Raw genomic sequence first — 21,023 nt, 5'->3', positions numbered from 1 at the left:
CATAAATAGATTCGATGTATCAATTTAGCCAAAATGTGAGTTTCATAGAAATGTGATTCAGAAGCACTTCGTAAAATAATTCTAAACTCAGTCGAAAAAATTTAGATTCTTTGAATCGTTCTGACGCTCATATCCGTTGATAATGCCAAACAATCATAGGGAAATCTTTGTTAGCCCAAAAACAAACAGAATTCATCGCAATCACGGCGTAATTGATACTAATTGTATATCTCAGGCAAACATTCCACGTTATAACAACAAAACAGCACAATCTTTATTTGTACTTTTTCTTTATGTTAAGGTGGCTGAACACAGTTTCGCCTGGGTGGCCAGCGGTATTACGTAACACGGCGCGGCTTTTAAAAACAAAAACAAACGTGGCGGCCAAGTCCGTAGCAAAAATATTTTTCTCCAGTTCTCGTCTGCTCGTAAAATGTAGTTTCAATTTTCGTGCATTTCCCAGACGGGTAAATTTAATTCCAAATAATTATTCTGTCCGGCTATTATGTGCAAAATGGCCGAGTCCAGCAACTCAACTCAACAATCCGTACGATAATCGTGAAACGAGTCGCGATCTTTGCGTGACAAAAAGTTGCCAAAGTAAGCACAGGTTTACAAGCTTTTTCGGTATACCCCTCGCTAGCGCCCTGCTTTCCTTGGTGTTTGGACCTACCGCTTTCTGCGGGGAAAATGATGAAAACGAATTTTCAACGCCCGGAAAACAACCTTTTTTTCGGTCGCGGACAGCGAAAGCCGCTAAAAGAAGAGCAAGGACTGAAGCCGCTCGAGCAGAAAGTTGTAAACGCCGCTTGTTTTCAGAAGAGGACGATGAGAACGACCAGCCACCTCCCGTGCTAGACCCACCAGTTCTTCGAAAAAGAGAGACACAAACACAGCAATTGGTAAGGATAAATAACATCATATGACATTGGCTCTTTTTTGCATTTTTCTTTTTACAGTACTTGGATTATTACAAACTCCATGTAAATGTTTATCTTTGTATTTATTTACAGACTTGCAGTACTGGAAAGGATCAGGAATATAAAAATCCAATTAAACTATCAGGCTACAGATTTGTTGATATGGGTCTGCTACAACTGTCTTTACAAAGTTGTCAGCACTGCAAATCCGGTAAAGAGCCCACAACATTTCCTTATCAATATTCCTACAATACCTACTCTCAGTCCAATATCTACATGTGTACAGTACCTCAAGGGAACCAGAAATGAAAATTCTCAATCACAGGCACACTTTTGTACTGTACCAAAGTGACAAATGCACACAGCATTTTATTATTTTATTTATTTATTTCCTGCTAAAGTTGCTACCATTACTGGAATAATTTTTATACGATCAGTCATAAAAAAAAAACTTGCTGGTGTCCACCAAACATAACAGTCTGATGTAACAGTTTACAAATATCACATAGATGGCAAATGCTTGGACAAACACTTCAGTGTCAACAAACTATCAGAAATATTTTCAATCTTTTTTCTCAGCACCAGGACTGGATTATTGAAGCTTTTCAGATAATTTTATAAGATGTATCCTACATGTATGCATTGTTGGAAAGTAAAATTATATAAGAAACCATTGTAAATCGTGCCTCACTTTGAGCCCCAACAGTACATACATGTATGACTGATAGAAATTTAAATACTGGCTTTGTAGCATATAATAAAAGTTTTATCCTCCAATTCGTTTTAGGACCTCTTTGTATTTCAAATGCAGTGGAAGAGAAAAAAGAAGGCTGTGCAAGTGTTTTATCAGTGGTGTGTCAAATCTGTAAAAAGATCAACAAAATTAAAACTTCGAGACAGCATCAGTTTGGCAGGCGAGGGCCTCAGCCATATGACGTAAATACTAGAATTGCACTTGGAGCCATCGACAATGGCATTGGATATAGCCACATCAATAGCTTGTTAACAACCCTTGATGCACCATCAATAAACAGAAGTGCATACAAACGCCGTGAACGAGAAATAGGCCTAGCCATAGAAGATGTTGCAGCAAATTCATGTGAAATGGTCTTAGAAAATGAAATTGAAATCGAAAAAGCAACTGGGACAGTTCCTGGCGAGGATGGCCTGCTACCTTTATCTGTGTCATACGATATGCAGTGGTTGAAACGTGGAAAGGCAAACGATTCGCTGACTGGACATGGGGCAATAATGGGTTCAAAAACTAGACAGGTCATAAATTTTGCATCTGCTAATAAATTTTGCAGAATTTGTGACAATGCCAAGTCAAAAGGTACACAACCTACAAAACATGACTCTCGTCTGAATCACAAAGGTTCTTCCAAATCTATGGAACCCCAGGTAGGAGCTAAGCTTTTCAGTGAAGCACCAAATTATGGTGTCAAATACTCAGTCTTTATAGGAGATGATGATAGTTCTACGATAGCAAAGATTCGAGAAGAGGTGGTCTATAACGTTGAGAAATGGTCAGACACTACTCATGCAACGAGAACACTTGTAAGTCATTTACACAAAATAAGCGCACAGAAACAAAGTTGTCCTAGAGAGTCTCCACTATCACCAAAGGTCATTGAATACTTCAAGAAATGCTTTAGCTACTGCTTGAATCAAAACAAAGGAGAGCCCCAAAAACTAAAAATTTCACTTGCTGCAATTGTTCCTCATGCTTTTGGGGACCATAGACAATGCAAAGACAACAACTTGAGCTGGTGTATGTGGCATAAAAATCCAGAAAAATACAAACACAAAGATCTCCCTAATGGCACCGACTTAAAGGGTGAAAACTTAAAAAAGGTTCTAACTGATTTATTTGAAGTCTACACCAGTGATCTTCTCATTAACAAAATAGTGGAAAACGCATCTTCCCAAATCAATGAAAGTTTCCACAGCACAGTTGGTTCCAAGGTACCGAAGATTCGTTTTTACGGAGGAAGCGAAAGTTCAGATCACCGAATAGCTGCTGCTGTCGCACAAACTAATCTGGGTAAACAATATTTAGCTGATACTCTGCGATGCGCAAACATTGAACCTGGTACAATTACTGAGAAAAATATAAGGTCAATGGACAACGAGAGGGAAGAACAAAAGAAAAGGAAGGCTACTGTTGAATTTAAAAAACAGCGAAGGAAAAATTATTTGAAAAAAAAGTCAAGAAATAAATCGGAGCTCAACCGGGAGGAAATAACTTATGAGAGTGGAATTGCTTTGAACTTGAACCCCGATTTACTTCAACAAGCCACTGTCCCGCCAGAAACTTTCAAAGAATTTGAAAATACTGTACCTACATTTACTTGCCGACCTCCCAAGAAATATGTCAGATGTCCAACTGGTGAAATAAGTAGCGGAAATTTTGTTTTCGTCGTTTTCGACACCGAAACAAGCTGTGGGGGGAAAGAAGCCGAAATATTACAACTTGCAGCCCAAACCAAACAAGGCAACAAATTTTCAAAATATACACTTCCAGAAAAGGGCATTTCTCCTCATGCTACGCGAGTAAATAGATTGCAAACAACATGGCTTGGTGGTAGAAAAATGCTTCATCGTGGAGGCATATTCTTGGAAACTGTCGCGTACAATGAGTGTTTGAAATCGTTCGTTGATTTTCTCGAAGAAATTAGTTCACTAAACGTACCAGCTGTTCCTGGTAGCTCCATGAACGTTGTCCTCATTGGCCATAACTCTAACACTTTTGACACTCCTGTGTTACTGAGAACAATCCTTCGCTATTTTCCAGAGCTCATTCAGAGAATGAAAGATCTAAATATTCACTTTGGTGATAGTCTCGTTCTGTTTCGTAATCTTGTCAAAGACCAACGCGAAGCTCTGAAAGCAGCTGACGGTTCCTATGTCAACATCAACCAAGAATCTCTATACAAACACCTTTTTAACAGTGATTTCGACGGCCACGATGCAGTTGAAGATGTAAAAGCCCTAACAAAAATCCTCTTCAACTCTTCCATTCACACAACAACAGAAGAAATCATCGACAAGAGCAACACGACATCGCTGAGTTCAGCCATGGAAGATCTGGCATACCTTGACAAAAGCCACAGTTTGCTGAAGTCCTTTGAAGGAGTAATCTGTTCTGGAGTCGTTAAAAGGTCTTTGACCAAAAGACTGGCTGATTCCGGAATTGGTTTGAAGGACCTTGAAAACTTATGGAAAGCACATGGCGAGCAAGGACTCGTTGCCATACTGGCAAATCCGCCAACAACAAATAGATCGACTCGCCGCCCTCGTGGAACTTCTGATGTAGTCGCTTTAAATGCACTTGTAAATCACTTTAAAAGTCGGGTGGCCGCCGTTGCGAATGCTGAACCTTAGGTTTTCTGTTTAGTTTTTCGTCGTGGACACATTTCTTAACGCTTCGAATTAACATACCGCTCGAACCGCTCGCAAAAAGTTGCGCATGCGCAGTATGTTCGAAATTTGTGAGCGCTTCGTTAGGTAAACAAATCTATTTTTTTCAAAATCCAGTCATTAAAAATCCATATATTTTTGCATGCTTTCAGACAAAATTACGTCTCAGACACCAGAAACAAAAAAAATAAAAACTGACAGAGGAAATCAGCAATATGCCCAAGAATATAGTAAAACTTTATTTTTGTAAATAAATAAACACCTGTCTGTCAGAATCGCGTGAAGTTCCCGTCATAAAGATGTCATAGGCCCCTTTACATGTGTGCAATTTTAAGTAAAAATCTAATGAGTGGATTTTCCGATAAATGGAAAAAACTAGCTTTATTAGGTTGCATTCGATCTCTTCCATTGCCATGGAAACGGCCCACCTTATAAAACCAACTTCACAAATCAACTTTTGCGGTATTGTTTATTACTTATGCCAAGTATGGGCTCAACAGCTATTAGCATTTAAATGTGGCATCACGCAGAAGTACAGGTACTCAGATTTTCCAAAACTGTGTTCAGCCACCTTAAGTTAATTGCAAAAAGATATGAAATAAAATTAGAGTACTGGCTGCCTCAAACAACGATAGGGGCTAGCGGCGCTAGGCAACCAGTTGACATCAGCATTAAATGAAAATAAATTACAGGTCAGCAAGATAGCACAAATTCACAAGAGACACACACAAGGACAGAGAAACTAATGGAATAGATATTACAACCAGGAATTACTACGCTATTATCATGTAATCTCACTTGAGGAGTTCAATTAGGTAGGAAGATATCTTTTATAAACCTGTTCCAACTGTTTAAACAGGAAATCGTCAAATCCCTGGAGTCAGAGAATAGTACGTTTTAGGTTTTAAACAAGCTTTCTACGGATAACTAGGTTTTGTAGGTTGTGACTCGTTATAATGTGTTATGAGTTGTAGACGTTTCGTGCTGGCTAATGAATGAATGAATGAATAAATGAATGAACGAACAGTGAATGAATCGGGATGCTCGAGTGAGTGAATGAATGGATTATGTAAGATGTGAATGGATGGATATGTTGTAGTTAATTTTTTATCTCAGTTAATTTGTAGTTTTCCTTTGTTGTTATGGATGGTAATGAGTGTAAAACGAAGGAAAACTAAAAATTAACTAAGATAAAATATTAACTAAAACAGATACATATACGTAGAGGGATGGATGGGATGGATTTCATGAGAATGCTTCCATCCTTGCTTGAAGCAATTACTGAATTGAATTGAATTAAACAGAACAGAATCGTCACTTTAAGAGTAGGGATTTTGATGGTTGAGTTTAATCGTTTGTCTCACGATTGAGTCACATAGATGTGGATCGCGACGTTTCGACCACTATTCTGCTGGTCTTCATCAGGCGATGGTGTCGAGTGATTGCCTAACAGTATAAGTAACAGTTTATTGTCCAGGGCATTTCATTGCCCATAAAAGCAGTGGTGAATTTATTTAAGGACAACCATTTCTTTTTTGTAACAGAGTTCTCGCCTGCAGCTAAATGTTTGTTGTTGCTGTCGTTGTTGTTGTTGGGGGGGGGGGGGGGGGGTTTGGTCAGTTCCATATAGTGGGATATACGGAGAGGCTTAGCCCTAAAGGTGCCCCCGCCCTTACCGCTCCCATAAAACGACAACTGTGGGATATCACTTAGTTGGGTTTATACAGTAAACATCGACTGTAAGGGAGGGGGATGCCAATAATCTAATCGAGATCTAAAATGAACCGATAGCGGCTAGCCAGAGGCGCCTTCACATGCTGACGTCCGATCTCACCCCATAGAATTATAAACCGCCATGAGACTTGGTGATATGTGTGGTATATTAGAATTCATTCATTCATTCATCACCAGGCTTCCTTCCTCTTTTCTACAGAAGATACCACGTAGCTCATTCAGATACGCGGAGAAAATCATTATCTCTGTAACAATGGCTAAATTTTTTGGCCAGCAATATATAAAAGCGCAAATTGTCGAAACACTTTCCATTGCCTCTTGGATCCGCTTTTTCAGATACAAAAACAATTTCTTCGAGATACTCAATGGACGAAAACACCATGGAAGAGGGAGGGACGAGAGAGAAAGAAACACAAGGCGAACGAAAAAAATCGCGTAGCATTCGTTGCGTCGATTAAAATCTTGTCTTATCTTGTTATTTACCTCGGTAAGTGAAACACGCGAATGCGCGCAAAAATTGCCTCCCACGAATCCTGGAGTAAAACAGAGTGGCTTTGCTTCAATGTATTCCTTGATTGATTGACACTTTCTCGACCAATGAGAAGCAAAACCAAACCCAGTCGTGACTTGCTCGTACGCACTTTCCCGCACTCGACGCCGATTACATGCATTTTGTTCAATTCCGATCGGCCGATTGCGCTGTTTGCGTCTCTTGTGATTCGTCAAAATATATAATTGCTTTGGTTTAATTTAGTTTGATGAGCACCCAATTGAAATCCGCTCTAAGAGGCCTCACGCGGTCAACGTGCTTTGCAAGACGCATATCTAGATTGTGGCGTAGTCGGGACTTCCTTTTTCGTTCGGTGTTCGGCAGAGGAAAGTTGTTTTTCTTGTTCTATATCATTCTTTGTCACCCTAACTTTGCTCATCTGGTCATAAAAGACGCCATGTCTCTCCAATATTCACAGAACTTTGACATTCGCATGAGATTCTGTATACAACGTCTTCAACCTCGGAAAACCCCGTTTAAGATCCAAATAATTTTAAAAGGTAAGATGACGAGCGGTGAAAAATTCATAAATACTATCAATAAATAAGAAGAAGTGCTTACCATTGAAAGCTTTAATTTATTTGGTTTAACTTCCACCTTTTTATTCCCAGACATTCTAACAATAAATGATTGATGTATTACTATCGACCCTTATCACCGTTACAGTTTTAATGCCCCGCTAACAGCAACGCCCAGAACACTTTTCTGTTTACGGCTTTCGGCAGCAGCAGAAGCTAAAATAGGGGTAGCCGTAATCCATGACGGTTTCGTCAGGACTGGATGCCTCGTTTCCCCCGTTATGTGCATTCTCACATTTGTAGTTGTAAAAGGCGCCCACGATCTGCCCATTCTTTGTAGCCTTATCCTTTTTTCCATACACGGAAACCTCTCCGTCGCAGGTGCTGTACACAGTTGGAGCACAGATCTCAGTGCAGGTCTTCGTGTCACGGGTATTTCTCACCATAACCGCGTTAGCCCAGGGTCCACTTCCTCCTGAGGCGGTGCTTCCTCTGCAGGCAGCAGCTGCCGACATGTGCAGTGACTGCCAGGCCAAGTCGTATGCCGAATACTTGTCGTATCCAGCATCAAGGCGGTCTTGAGGCAGACGGCCATTGTCATCGAGTAAGGCAAAGCCCCCAGGTTGGCCGGCCTTGTCCAGCCGAGCTTTGAGTTCGGCAACCTGAAATAAATTGCATGATATAGCTCAGCTTGGCTTCAAGTTTTATTGCATATCCTTCTAGGAACCAAAAATGTACAAATTTTATGTCAGAGTCATTAATACGTTATACAAAATACGTCACTTTCACTCTTTTAACTGCAGAAAATGATACTCCATTCCCTCAAAAAAGGTCTTTTTGAGACTGTGTTGATTGAAATAAGAATAGACTGGGTGTAAACAATCCTTTCAAAGATTTTCGCGATTAATGAAAGCACAGCGATAGGTCCAGAGCTATTTAAATCATCCTTTGATGTGCCTTACGATTCGGTATAACTTTTCCCAGCTTAAGCATTACGCTCAATTGACATGTTAAACGTGACCGTCAAGGTATTACAAATCATCGGAAGTACCTCCTTTATTACCAAACGCGAAATACCATCTACTGCAGACGACATAGTTTTAATAACGTCAAGAATTTCACCTGGTGTGGTTTCTTTTAATTCAAAGGAACTCAGCCTTTGGGAAAATCCTGGGGAAGCATCCGCGTCGAAATCAAATGGTTCTAAAATTTATGCCGAACGTTGCGTGGAAGCAAGTCTTAAGGCTTATTTCTGTAAAATTTTTATTTAAATGTTCAGTGATTTCCTTGGCGTCATGGAAAATAAGTTATCTAAACTTCAGTTTATGGACTTTTGAAAAGTTAACTGATCACAAATTCGAAATAAACGCTGTCATGTTTGAGGAAATACAGTAATTGTTAACCTCTTGTTGTAATTTGTTCAATTTTCCTCCTCTAGCATCAATCCCAGTGATGAACAGTAGAACAAGTAGAGAAGTAGAGAAGCAAGAGGGCTTCATGTCTCTTGATTTTCTTTGATCTAAGAAGAAAGGAAAATGTGTATTTTAAAATGAATGTTTGTATAGATTTTATGAATTTTCAATCTACTCTCCTTATTACACCATATTGTGATTAAGCAACTTTTGTTGCTCAATTACCTTTTTAAAATAAAAGTAGGGCCTGTTTGTATGGAAAGGTTGTTCTGAATTAATATGTGGATATCTGAGAGAAAAGGTAACACAAAAGTAAAGAAAAATTAAAATAAAAGCGTTTTAGTAGACCATGTAAAAGCGATTTTTCAAGAATGCAAAATATGGTAACCTTCAGTACATAGGCAAGCGAAAAAATCAATAATTTACCAACTGAAAATTGTTTATTAATCACTGCAATTCATTAAGCATTAAAACATTGTTAAAACTAATGGTTCCGCTCGGTCCCGTTTTTTGTTTTTAATCATTTTATAGTATATCACGGATAGAGTTAAATAGAATTAATAATGATATAATGCTAAAAAGCTATGTTTTATGAAGTATCAAGGATTAGAGCGATGCTGGTTAACAGGAGCTCTAAAGCTGTCTTTATTTTCAACGACATATGGCTTTAAATAAACGAATGCGAGAAGATAGCATAACGTACTATAAACTTTCATTTAAAATGAAGTTATTAATATATCACAGGCAGTACAACCAAGGTAGAAATCAACTGTTCATCCAGCCCTAGCTTCGCGAGGCTTTGCGAGTCACGTATTTCTAGTTTAAAATGAAGTTATTAATATAAGGATGTTAAGATGAACGATTGAACGCGAGGAAAACTTTCCTTGGTACGTTTTGTGTCGGAGGAGCTATGAATCTAAACAATGCGGCGGTAATAATTCTAATTGTTGAGAGCTTTGTGGCTTGTGTTATCATTCGTCTTTTTAATGTTATAACCCATAATGGGCTTTGGTATCACTCGTAGATGCAGTCGACTCCCGATAACTCGAACCTTCAAGGGAAATTGAAAAAGGTTCGCGTTAACGGGAGGTCGAGTTATCGGGGGTAAAAGAATTTAGAAAATGACCTGAAAGGAAAGGAAAATTGTTTCGAGTTAGCGCGAGGTTCGAGTTAGCGAGGGTTCGAGTTATCGGGAGTCGACTGTAATGCTATTTATTCTTAACAAACGTTATTTCATTTTCGTTTCGTTTCGTTAGATCATTTGCGGCTTTCAATAAATGACCTTCTAGCTTGAAGCTTGACCAGCTAATTCAAGTGCTGTATTTCTGTTTGAGGAAAATCGGATTCAAGCCAGAAGCACTGAGCATGAAAATGAGCCGGTTTTAGCTTACAAAAAACACTGTGGCCTTGGCAAAAACTCGGCAAGAAAACTGGGATCCTGATCAGTAGCATGAAAAGCTGCAAACAGTGAGTTGTTGATAACTGTGTTTCTGAAAATTCAGGCAAACGTTTCGAATATATCAGAACTCACTTATACTGCGAAAACACGCATGGACAAATTGTGATTAGAATACTGATGGGAACAATTCAAGAATTAACTGGGTCTCTTATATGAGGTGTTATATCACTGATATAATTCGGATGCCGAATGGCTACATTTAGTTTAAAGTGATACTTCGTTTTGTAATCTTACCACCTTTCCAGCGAAGTCTTCACCCTTCTAACAATTCAAAGAAGTGTGCTGAAATAAATAGGCTTTTAATTGAAGTAGGTAGAAAACACTTACCTTCGAATTCTTGAGTACACTTAACGACCAAATGGTTGCTAGTAAATATGTGACACGGTGACCACACGCGTTAAAAACAATTATCAGCGTCCTAAGGGGGTTTATTTCAATCCTTTGTTAAAATGTTTACAAAATTTGAGTCACGGGCTTTTAATTTAAGCAGGGAAAAAACATTGAAATTCGAATTCTTGACTTCACTTAAAGACCGAATGGGTGTCAGTAAATATGTGGCACACCACAAGCGTTGAAAACAATTATCAGTGTCCTAAGGGTGTTTATTTCAATCAATCATTTCATTGGTTAAAATGTTTACAAAAAGTTGAGGTACGTGCTGGAGCATAATTAGAAATGAAATTCTTCACTTCACCGAGTGGCTGCTAGTAAATACGTGATGAACTTTTGAAACAGACCACTATCGTTGAAAAACATTTTTGTCAACTCTCTCAAATACTGTTTCCAAGACTCTCTCGTAAGTGACCACTGCACAAATTTCTGAATCGACCGCAACCACTTTCGGGACTAGCAATTTGAAGAGGCTGTCCTTGTTAGAAGAGCCTCCCACGTAGTCGTTTTTAGGGGGCTCGTATTACCTCTTCCCCGTTATGAATTCTTTGATTGCAGTTAGTTAATAGGCTTTTAAACGAGATATTTTAAACGAAGGGCACACGTGCTGTAATCTCACCTAAGGTCAAGTTCTGTCTCCGCCGTGATGTTTTTCACTGTTCCCGCGAGAGGCGTTCTGGGGTCAACGTCAACCCTCCAGAGTTTAAAAGGTTCAGCGTGATTGGCTTAGCGGCGGAAACGCTTTAAATTGAACGTAGAGTGAATATTGAATATATACCTTGAAATGAACAACTGTCAGTCACGCAAAACAAACACTGCTATAGCACATCGTGGAAAAGAAAAATAGCTCGAGAGGTTTCATTTAGAATACCAACAAAAGGATAGATCTTCTCTAAAATTTGGCCAGAAATGTTTACCTAGTGATTATTATTGTATTTCTAAAAGAGTTCGCTTCAGAAATGTGTATATCGGTCTGACGGCTTTACGTTTTGTTTCGATTGAAATCCGTGAATATTAGGGGTATCGCGGAACTCTGTACGGCACGCAGCGTAAAGTTCCCACAGATTTTATTCCATACATTAGTAGATTGGTGTTAGTGCTTTTGAGTTAAAATAGACTTGACCCTAAGTCAGGTCCCACTTTTGTAAAAATAGGCTTTAGCTACATGTATGTCACGTTTAATGCATTCTGAAGTTTAGGAGGAGCTATTTTGAAAAAATTGTAACTCATTCAAAATTTTACAGAAAACAAACGTTAAACATTTCAATTGTTATTGACAAATGGAAAGTTTAATGTGTAAAATATTCAAGCTGTTTGAGCAAGGAATGACGTTTTGGAAGCACCGGCAATGTATAGATAAATTGTAGAGTCCCCAAAGGTAAAATGGGTAGTTTTGAGGTCACCTTGTAAACCGTCTCGCCAGCAACGAAAAAAATCGCATTGAGCTCAGTAAATGTGATATTTTTTTATGGGATATAATGATTGATGTTAATAGAAAAAACCAGCGAAATCGCTGAAAAGCCGAAATTTGCCTTATCCGTTCTAACGTTAGCCTCCCACGTAGTCGTATTTTGGGGACTCCTATTACCTCCTCCCCACAAACGCCTGCTCACCCAACCGCCACATTCCTTTCCGCTGTTAAGCCAATCACGCTGAACCTTCTAAACTCTGGAAGGTTGACGTTGGCCCAGAACGCCTCTCGCGGGAACAGTGAAAAACATCACGGCGGAGACAGAACTTGACCTTAGGTGAGATTACAGCACCGTGTGCCCTTCGTTTAAAATTTCTCGTTTAAATGCCTATTAACTAACTGCAATCAAAGAATTCGTAACGGGGAAGAGGTAATACGAGCCCCCTAAAAACGACTGCGTGGGAGGCTATTCCAACAAGGACAGCCTCTTCAAATTGCTAGTCCCGAAAATGGTTGCGATCGATTCAGAAATTTGAGCAGTGGTCACTTACGAGAGAGTCTTGGAAACAGTATTTGAGAGGGTTGACAAAAATGATTTTCAACGATAGTGGTCTGTTTCAAAAGTTTATCACGTATTTACTAGTAACCATTCGGTGAAGTGAAGAATTTCATTTCTAATTATGCTCTGGCACGTACCTCAACTTTTTGTAAACATTTTAACCAATGAAATGATTGATTGAAATGAACACCCTTAGGACACTGATAATTGTTTTCAACGCTTATGGTGTGTCACATATTTACTGGCACCCATTCGGTCTTTAAGTAAAGTCAAGAATTCGAAGTTCAGTGTTTTTTTCCTGCTTAAATTAAAAGCCCGTGACTCAAATTTTGCAAACATTTTAACAATGGATTGAAATAAACCCCCTCAGGACACTGATAATTGTTTTCAACGCGTATGGTCACCGTGTCACATATTTTTTCGCTTGCCTATGTACTGAAGGTTACCATATTTTGCATTCTTGAAAAATCGCTTTTACATGGTCTACTAAAACGCTTTTATTTTAATTTTTCTTTACTTTTGTGTTACCTTTTCTCTCAGATATCCACACCTTAATTCAGAACAACCTTTGTCCATACAAACAGGCCCTACTTTTATTTTAATTTAGGTAGTTGAGCAACAAAAGTTGCTTAATCACAATATGGTGTAATAAGGAGAGTAGATTGAAAATTCACAAAATCTATACAAGCATTCATTTTAAAAGACATGTTTCCCTTTCTTCTTTGATCAAAGAAATCAAGAGACATGAAGCTATCTTGTTTCTCTACTTCGGCTCTACTTGTTCTACTGTTCATCACTGGGACTGATGCTAGAGGAGGAAAATTGAACAAATTACAACAAGAGGTTAACAATTACTGTATTTCCTCAAACATGACAGCGTTTATTTCGAATTTGTGATCAGTTAACTTTTCAAAGTCCATAAACTGAAGTTTAGATAACTTATTTTCCATGACGCCAAGGAAATCACTGGACATTTCAATAAAAGTTTTACAGAAATCAGCTCTTAGACTTGCTTCCACGCAACATTCGGCATGAAACCACACCAGGTGAAATTCTTGACGTTATTAAAACTATGTCGTCTGCACTAGATAGTATGTCGCGTTGGTAATAAAGTAGGTACTTCCGATAATTTGTAATAACTTGACGGTCATGTTTAACAAGTCAATTGAGCGAATCGTAAGGCATATCAAAGGATGATTTAAATACCTCCCCACCTATCGCTGTGCTTTCAGCAACCGCGAAAATCTTTGGAAGGATTGTTTACAACCAGTTTATTTTTATTTCAATCAGTACAGTCTCAAAAAGACCTTTTTGATGGAATGGAGTATAATTTTCTGCAGTTGAAAGAATGAAACTAACGCATTTTAAGAAATAAGGCATGGGAAATGTAAAATGACTTTGATATAAAATTTATACATTTTTGGTCCCTAGAAGGATATGCAACATAACTTGAAGCCAAGCTAAGCTATATCATGCGATTTATTCCAGGTTTCCGAACTCAAAGCTCGGCTGGACAAGGCAGGCTAACCTGGGAGCTTTGCCTTACTCGATGACAATGGCTGTCTGCCTCAAGACCTCCTTGATGCTGGATACGACAAGTATTCGGCATACGACTTAGCCTGGCAGTCACTGCACATGTCGGCCGCTGCTGCCTGCAGAGGAAGCACCGCCAGAGGAGGAAGTGACGCTGGCGTAACGCGGTAATGGTGAGAAATACTCCTGACAAGAAGTCCTGCACTGAGATCTGTGCTGCAACTGTGTACAGCAGATGCGATGCAGAGGTTTCCGTGTATGGAAAAAAGGAAAAGGCTACAAAGAATGGGCAGATCCTTGGCAACTTTTACAACTACAAATGTAGCGGCAGTCTATCGCCCGGGGGGAACGAGGCATCCAGTTCTGAGGAAGCCGCCATGGATTACGGCTACCTCTATTTTTGCTTCCGTTGCTGCCGAAAGCCGTAAACAGAAAAGTGTTCTTGGCGTTGTTGTTAGCGGGGCATTAACACTATAACAGTGATAAGGGTCGATAGGAATACATCAATCATTTATTGTTAGAATCTCTGGGAATAAAAAGGTGGAAGTTAAACCAAATAAATTAAAGCTTTCAATGGTAAGCACTTCTTCTTATTTATTGATAGTGTTTATGAAATTTTCACCGCTCGTCATCTAACCTTTTAAAATTATTTGGATCTAAAACGGAGTTTTCCGAGGTCGAAGACGTTGTATACAGAATCTCATGCGAGTGTCGAAGTTCTGTGTACATTGGAGAGACATGGCGTCTTTTATGACGAGATGAGCAAATTCAGGCTGAAAAAGAATGATAAAAAAACAACTTTCCTCTGCCGAACAGCGAACGGAAAAGGAAGGCCTAACTACGCCACAATCTAGATATGCGTCTTGCAAAGTGCGTTGACCTCATGAGGCCTCTAATAGAGCGGATTTCAGTTGGGTGTTCGTAAAACTAAATTAAACCCCAAAGTAATTATTTATCTTGACGAATCACAAGAGATGCAAACAGCGCAATCGACCAATCAGAATTTGAACAAAATGCATGTAATCGGCGTCGAGCGCGGGAAAGCGCGTGCGAGCAAATCAAGATTGGGTTTGGTTTTGCTTCTCGTTGGTCGAGAAAGTGGTGTGGGTTTTGTCAACCAATCAAGAAATACAGCGAATCAAAACCACTCTATCTTACTCCGGGATTCGTGGGAGGCGATTTTCGCGCGCATTCGCGTGTTTCACTTACCGAGGTAAATAAGAGACTACTGGTAGTCAAGATTTTAATTAACGCCACGAGTGCTACTCGATTGTTTTCGTTCACTATGTATTTCTTTGCCTCTCGTCCCTCTTGCTTCCATGGTGTTTTCATCCATTGATTATCTCGAAGAAATTGTTTTTGTATCTGAAAAAGCGGACGTCAGCATGTGAAGGCGCCTCTGGTAGCCGCTGTCGGTCCATATTAGATTTCACCCACCCACCCACCCACTCAACCCAAGCATGTGTGTTGTGGCCAGACCACAACACCGGGAACTACGTCCCGTACCCTTGCTGCGAACAGTGTGTGGGTTCTTTAACGTCCCACAAAGTAATCATGAACAAGGGTTGTGAAGACGGGACCTAAGATTTATCGTCCTTATCCGAGAAGACTAGAAAGTGTAACCATTTGCAGATGTCATTACAATGGCAGCACTTTTCTCCTCAATTAATTCAAAGACCCTGAGTGTTGGTCCGGCCGGGGTTTGAACCCGCAAACTCCCGCACGGGACCCCTCTGATCTTCCAACTGAGCCAACCGGTCGGCGGTTGGCTCAATGTTCCTATGTAAGGAACTGAAGGACTGGAGCTCTCCTTTATCATGTCAATAACTAATTTAAAAACAAAATAAAAAGATAAAATAATAAAAAAAAAAAAGTTTTAAAAATTATTTAACTCTAAAACGGGATTTTCTGAGGTTAAAATCCTCCAAAAAACAGGAACTAAGTTTTGAATAGTTTGGCTACTCTTCATCATGCAGGTTACGGTGTCAGTTTTTCCTCAGTAATTACACGTTTTTTTTTTTGTTTGTTTGTTTGTTTGTTTTTTTTGTCTTGGTTTCTTTTTTTACATAAATACGCGTTATGGTGTTTAATGAAGTGTTAATGAGCGCCGGAAATGTAGTTCAAAATAGCTTTTTCAGAATTAGCTCCAAGTTTCAAGTTGTTCATGATCGTTCAGAGTTTCCATTCCATGGTGTTGTTAACGCAGCGATTCAATTCCTTCACGAACTACTTTTCTTTGCCTTAGACCCATTTCTCTGCTCATATTATTGGCATCTCCCTCCCTCCCAGTCGATGTTTACTGTATAAACCCAACTAAGTGATATCCCACAGTTGTCGTTTTATGGGAGCGGTAAGGGCGGGGGCACCTTTAGGGCTAAGCCTCTCCGTATATCCCACTTTATGGAACTTACCAAACAACCCCCCCCCCCCTCCCCCGCAAAAAAAAAACCATTTCGCTGCAGGCGAGAACTCTGTTATCTCTGTTATGAACAAGAAATGGTAGTCCTTAAATGAATTCACCACTGCTTTTATGGGCAATAAACTGCTTCTTATACTGTTACGCAATTAGTCGACACCATCGCCTGACGAAGACCAGCAGTATAGCGGTCGAAACGTCGCGATCCACATCTATGTGACTCAATCGTGAGACAAACGATTAAACTCAACTATCAAAATCCTTGCTCTTAAAGTGACGATTCTGTTCTGTTTAATTTAATTCAGTAATTGCAGCGAAAGTCACTCACAAGTTGATTTTTCTTGATCGTCACTCAAAACAGATCTGAGTGCTTCAAGCGAAGATGGAAGCATTCTCATGAAATCCATCCCATCCATCCCTCTACCTGTATGTATCTGTTTCAGTTAATTTTTAGTTTTCCTTTGTTGTTATGAATGTTTTCCTTTGTTTTACACTCATTACCATCCATAACAACAAAGGAAAACTAAAAATTAACTGAGATAAAAAATTAACTACAACATATCCATCCATTCACATCCTACATAATCCATTCATTCATTCACCGGAGCATCCCGATTCATTCACTGTCTGTTCGTTCGTTCATTTATTCATTCATTCATTCATTCATTCATTCATTCATTCATTCATTCATTCATTCATTCATTCATTCATTCATTCATTCATTCATTCATTCATTCATTCATTCATTAGCCAGCACGAAACCTCTACAACTCATAACGCATTATAACGAGTCACAACTTACAAAACCTATAGTTATCTGTAGAAAGTTGGTTTAAACGTACTATTCTCTGACTCCAGAGATTTGACGATTTCCAGTTTAAACATTTGGAACAGTTTTATAAAAGATATCTTGCTACCTAATTCAACTCCTCAAGTGAGATTACATTTTAATAGCGTAGTAATTCCTAGTTGTATGTATCTGTTTTAGTTAATTTTAGTTTTAGTTGTAATATCTATTCCATTATTTTCTCTGTTCTTGTGTGTGTCTCTTGTAAATTTGTGCTGTTTTGCTGATCTGTAATTTATTTTCATGTAATGCTGATGTCAACTGGTTGCCTGGCCCCGCTAGCCCTTATGGTTATTCCAGGCAGCCAGTACTCTAATTTTATTTCATATCTTTTTGCAATTAACTTAACATAAAGTAAGAGTACAAATAAAGATTGTTGCTGTTTTGTTGTTATAACGTGAAATGTTTGGCTGAGATTACAATAAGTGTCAATTTCGATTTAATTGTTGCAAAGAAGTAATTACGCCGTGATTGCGATGGATTCTGTGAGTTTTTGGCCTAACAAAGATTTCCCTATGATTATTTGGTATTTTTAACGGATATGATAAGGTAAATTAGTCACCGTAAAGACATTCGCGATCGAGTGCTGACGTTTCGAGCATTGGCACTTCGTCAGAGCGATTCAAGGAATCTAAATTTTTGCGAATGATTTTAGAGTTATGTTAAGCGAAGTACTTCCGAATCACATTTCTATGAAACTCGCATTTTCGCTAAATTGATACATGATCGAATCTATTTATGAGCCCTCTTTCTCGTTTAATTCAACATTAAAAAATTGTCATGCTCACAACGAAGTGTGCTGTTACTTTATTCATTTTGGTTTCGAAATTTGCCGTGAGAGCGTTTGTTAGGTTAAATCTAGATGTTCATGGGAAGTAAGCGATCAAATAAAATTGCACAGTGGGTCATTAAGAAATATCCCATTTCTTATCTCATTCACAATTTTCAGAAGGTGAATACTGGAACTCCCTGCTGAACAACATCAGATCGCTGAAGTGCGCATGCACCGTGGTTCCAGAGTCCTTCTTCAAACCTATGTCGTAAACCGAATAGGTAGTATTCATGAAGTCAAGATTTCTATTCTCTGCTACAGTACGTTCCAGTTTCATCTCGCCGTTCATAAACAGTCTCACTGTACGGTCAGCACGACTCCAATCATTGCCACGTGACTCCACCGGGCGACAGGCATGACATTACCGTAGGGAGACAATTGATGTTGTCATGGTTATCAACTCAGTTTACTGATCATGCACAGATGAGACTACAACTGCAATAAATAACTTATATGTGTAAATGATAGGTTTCTCAGTACAAATGGAAATGGTCTATTAGCTGGCTTCCGAAAAATAGGAGCTGGTGTTGGATTAGAACAAGGGTTACAGTTAAGGGGCAGGGTTAGGGTTTATGATTTTATGATAAAACACTGGCTTAGGTATAGTTTGCCTCCAAAGACTGTACTGATCTTTAATATTTTTGAGTTACTTTAACGTATAGGCATGGAGGACAGGGGTTAGAGTGAGGTCAGATTTCCTAGTTCCCACCGACTTTCTCTCCACTTCCCACCTCTCCCCAACATGGCGCCCCTCCCCCACCTCACTACCTTTGCTATTGTCGCTAGTTTGGGAATTCTTCCTTATTATTTTGTGTCACCCCCGCCATATCGAAAGTGCAATTTACTTTCGCCCCCTTCCCCCGAGTCCCCTAAAAACGACTGCGTGGGAGGCTACGTGAGTCCCCGACAGGAATCAAACCCATGACCTACCGCACCGTGACCACTCGGATGTTCTATTGAAAGATTTAAGTGTGGTGATACTTTATACTTATTCTGAAGTTATTGATTTGTCTACGTCCGATCATTACATGATTTATTGCAATAGAACTTACAAATTAACAAGAGCTAGACCTAAGGTTATCAACGTTCGCAGTTTTAAAGGATTTGACTCGTCGGCATTTGTTGCTGATCTCGAGAGTCAGCCTTGGGAGACCGCTTACCTATTTGAAAATCCTGATGATGCTTGGTTTGCTGTAGAGACTTTTCTGAAAGACGTCGGAAACAAACATGCCCCATTGCGCACCCTTCGTGTAAGTGGATCTCAGCCCCAGTGGATGTCGGATAACATCAGACACTCAATGAAATAACGTGACTCCTTGAAGCGTAAAGCTGTAAAGTCGAAATTAGATAAAGACTGGGATTGTTGTAAGAGCCTCAGAAATAAGGTCACTCGTCAAATTGAATTAACAAAGCGTGATTACTACAATACTATCCTTACTGAAAATGCCCATGATTCATCCAGATTATGGTCTGCTATAAGAAAACTCATTCCTAAGAAGACCAAGGCTACAGTGCAAGAAATAAAACTTGATGAGGAGAGCTTCACGGACAATTTTGGAATAGCCAATTGCTTCAACAAGTTTTTTACAGCACTGGGTGCTCGCCTTCGAACTACTCTATTGGCAGCATCCGTAACTAAGCATGTTTTCTGTGTATCAATTAACAAGGAGGTTCCAGATTTTACCTTTAAGGACAGGACGTCACAGTTGATTCAGTTGTACGCAAAGAACTGTCTTCGTTACGCGTGAACAAGTCATCTGGTTTTAAGGATATCCGCATACGTATCCTCAAAGCTAGCACCAATGTCTTAGCTTCTCCACTTACCTATATCTTCAACCTATCCTTACGATCAGGACAAATACCAGCCGAAGTTATGGAAAACTTGCCATCGTCACACCTCTCCACAAGGCTGGATCACTTTCAGACCTTACCAACCATAGACCTATTTCTGTACTTCCACTTATAATGAAGATTTTTAAACGTGTAGTTCATAAGCAAGTCTATGGCCATCTGACCACCAACAAGTTGCTTTCACTAAATCAGTCTGGTTTCAGACCTGGGCACTCTACCTGTACTGCACTCCTAGACGTTTCTCATATTAAAGAGCATTGACAACGGAAACCTCATTGGTGCATTATTTATTGACCCTAGCAAGGCTTTTGACCCGATTAACCATTCTATTCTAAAGGTCAAACTTTATAACGTCGGCATTAGAGGCCATGCCCTGGACTGGTCTGTTGACTATCTTGCTCACAGAACTCAGTCTGTTACCATTAATGGAACTTTATCTGATACTATGGATCTGTCACTAGGAGTACCACAGGCTCCGTTTTGGGTCCATTACTTTTTATAATTTTTATTAATGACCTTCCAACTGTTATCCAAGCTGCAAGGTAGTTATGTATGCCGACGATACAGCTCTTTTCTTTGCAGACAGGGATGCGAAAATAATCGAATCTGTACTACAAGATAAACTTAATGTTCTCAGTACAACACAATGACCTGATTATGAACTGTACAAAAACCAAAATCATACTTTTTGGTTCCAAACAGCGCCTTGTGAGATCAGATAAGCCTGTGCTATCACTATCTGGAACCTTTTTCGAACTTACTCAGTCAGTAAAGTACTTAGGGTTTTGTTTGACAGTGCTATGACATGACATGACCATATTGATGCTGTTGCATCAAAAGCATCTAAAAGATTAGGCCTCCTTGGCAGAATTAGGAAATATCTCAGCGCAGATACTTTTAAACACCTACATGGCAATCTTGTGCTACCACTCGGTATGAATATTGTGACATTATATGGTCAAACTCAGATAAGACATGCCTTGATAGACTACTAAGATTGCAGAAGAGGGTAGCCAGGATAATACTCAGAAAAATGATCAGAGAAGAGCGCTCAGAACAACTGTTTAGAAAGCTAGGCTGGATTTCTCTTATTGACCGCTGGAATTTTCGTACATGCCTAACAGTATTTAGATGCCTTAAGGGCGATTTAGACGGTACGATTTTCTCTTAC

General features: G+C 39.4%; 3 protein-coding genes and 1 pseudogene across 4 annotated transcripts in view; 2 read left to right on the top strand and 2 right to left on the bottom strand.

Annotated features, from left to right (window-relative positions):
• LOC146465230 (blastula protease 10-like) overlaps positions 1-21,023 on the bottom strand; it is a 532,877-nt gene that overhangs the window by 321,377 nt on the left and 190,477 nt on the right. The gene's annotated exons all lie outside the window — the stretch shown is intronic.
• LOC146465253 (uncharacterized) lies at positions 322-4,910 on the top strand. Its single transcript, XM_085128728.1, has 2 exons — positions 322-1,131; positions 1,708-4,910. The coding sequence occupies exons 1-2, from the start codon at positions 1,083-1,085 to the stop codon at positions 4,302-4,304; spliced, it is 2,646 nt and encodes an 881-aa protein (XP_084984854.1). The 5' UTR covers positions 322-1,082; the 3' UTR covers positions 4,305-4,910.
• On the bottom strand, positions 7,196-8,682 carry LOC146465252 (uncharacterized). The gene is made up of 2 exons (XM_085128678.1): positions 8,546-8,682; positions 7,196-7,804 (listed from the first exon to the last, which is right to left on the bottom strand). The coding sequence occupies exons 1-2, from the start codon at positions 8,639-8,641 to the stop codon at positions 7,334-7,336; spliced, it is 567 nt and encodes a 188-aa protein (XP_084984804.1). The 5' UTR covers positions 8,642-8,682; the 3' UTR covers positions 7,196-7,333.
• Positions 13,118-14,486, top strand: LOC146465251 (uncharacterized; annotated as a pseudogene). The gene is made up of 2 exons (XR_014868337.1): positions 13,118-13,216; positions 13,862-14,486. The product of XR_014868337.1 is annotated as an uncharacterized LOC146465251 (transcript).

The sequence above is a fragment of the Pavona decussata genome, unplaced genomic scaffold, assembly GCF_977016875.1.
Source record: "Pavona decussata unplaced genomic scaffold, jaPavDecu1.1 SCAFFOLD_156, whole genome shotgun sequence".
NCBI lineage: Eukaryota > Metazoa > Cnidaria > Anthozoa > Scleractinia > Agariciidae > Pavona > Pavona decussata.
The sequence above is the reverse complement of the archived record's forward strand: the minus strand, read 5'-3'. Positions and strand labels throughout refer to the sequence as shown.

Excerpts from the sequence above, each read along its gene's own strand:
- LOC146465252 (XM_085128678.1), bottom strand. The coding sequence starts at position 8,641 with ATGAAGCCCTCTTGCTTCTCTACTTCTCTACTTGTTCTACTGTTCATC. Across the intron at positions 7,805-8,545 it reads TGAACAAATTACAACAAGAG|GTTGCCGAACTCAAAGCTCG; the intron begins GTTAACAATTAC and ends AATTTATTTCAG.
- LOC146465253 (XM_085128728.1), top strand. The coding sequence starts at position 1,083 with ATGGGTCTGCTACAACTGTCTTTACAAAGTTGTCAGCACTGCAAATCC. Across the intron at positions 1,132-1,707 it reads TTGTCAGCACTGCAAATCCG|GACCTCTTTGTATTTCAAAT; the intron begins GTAAAGAGCCCA and ends AATTCGTTTTAG.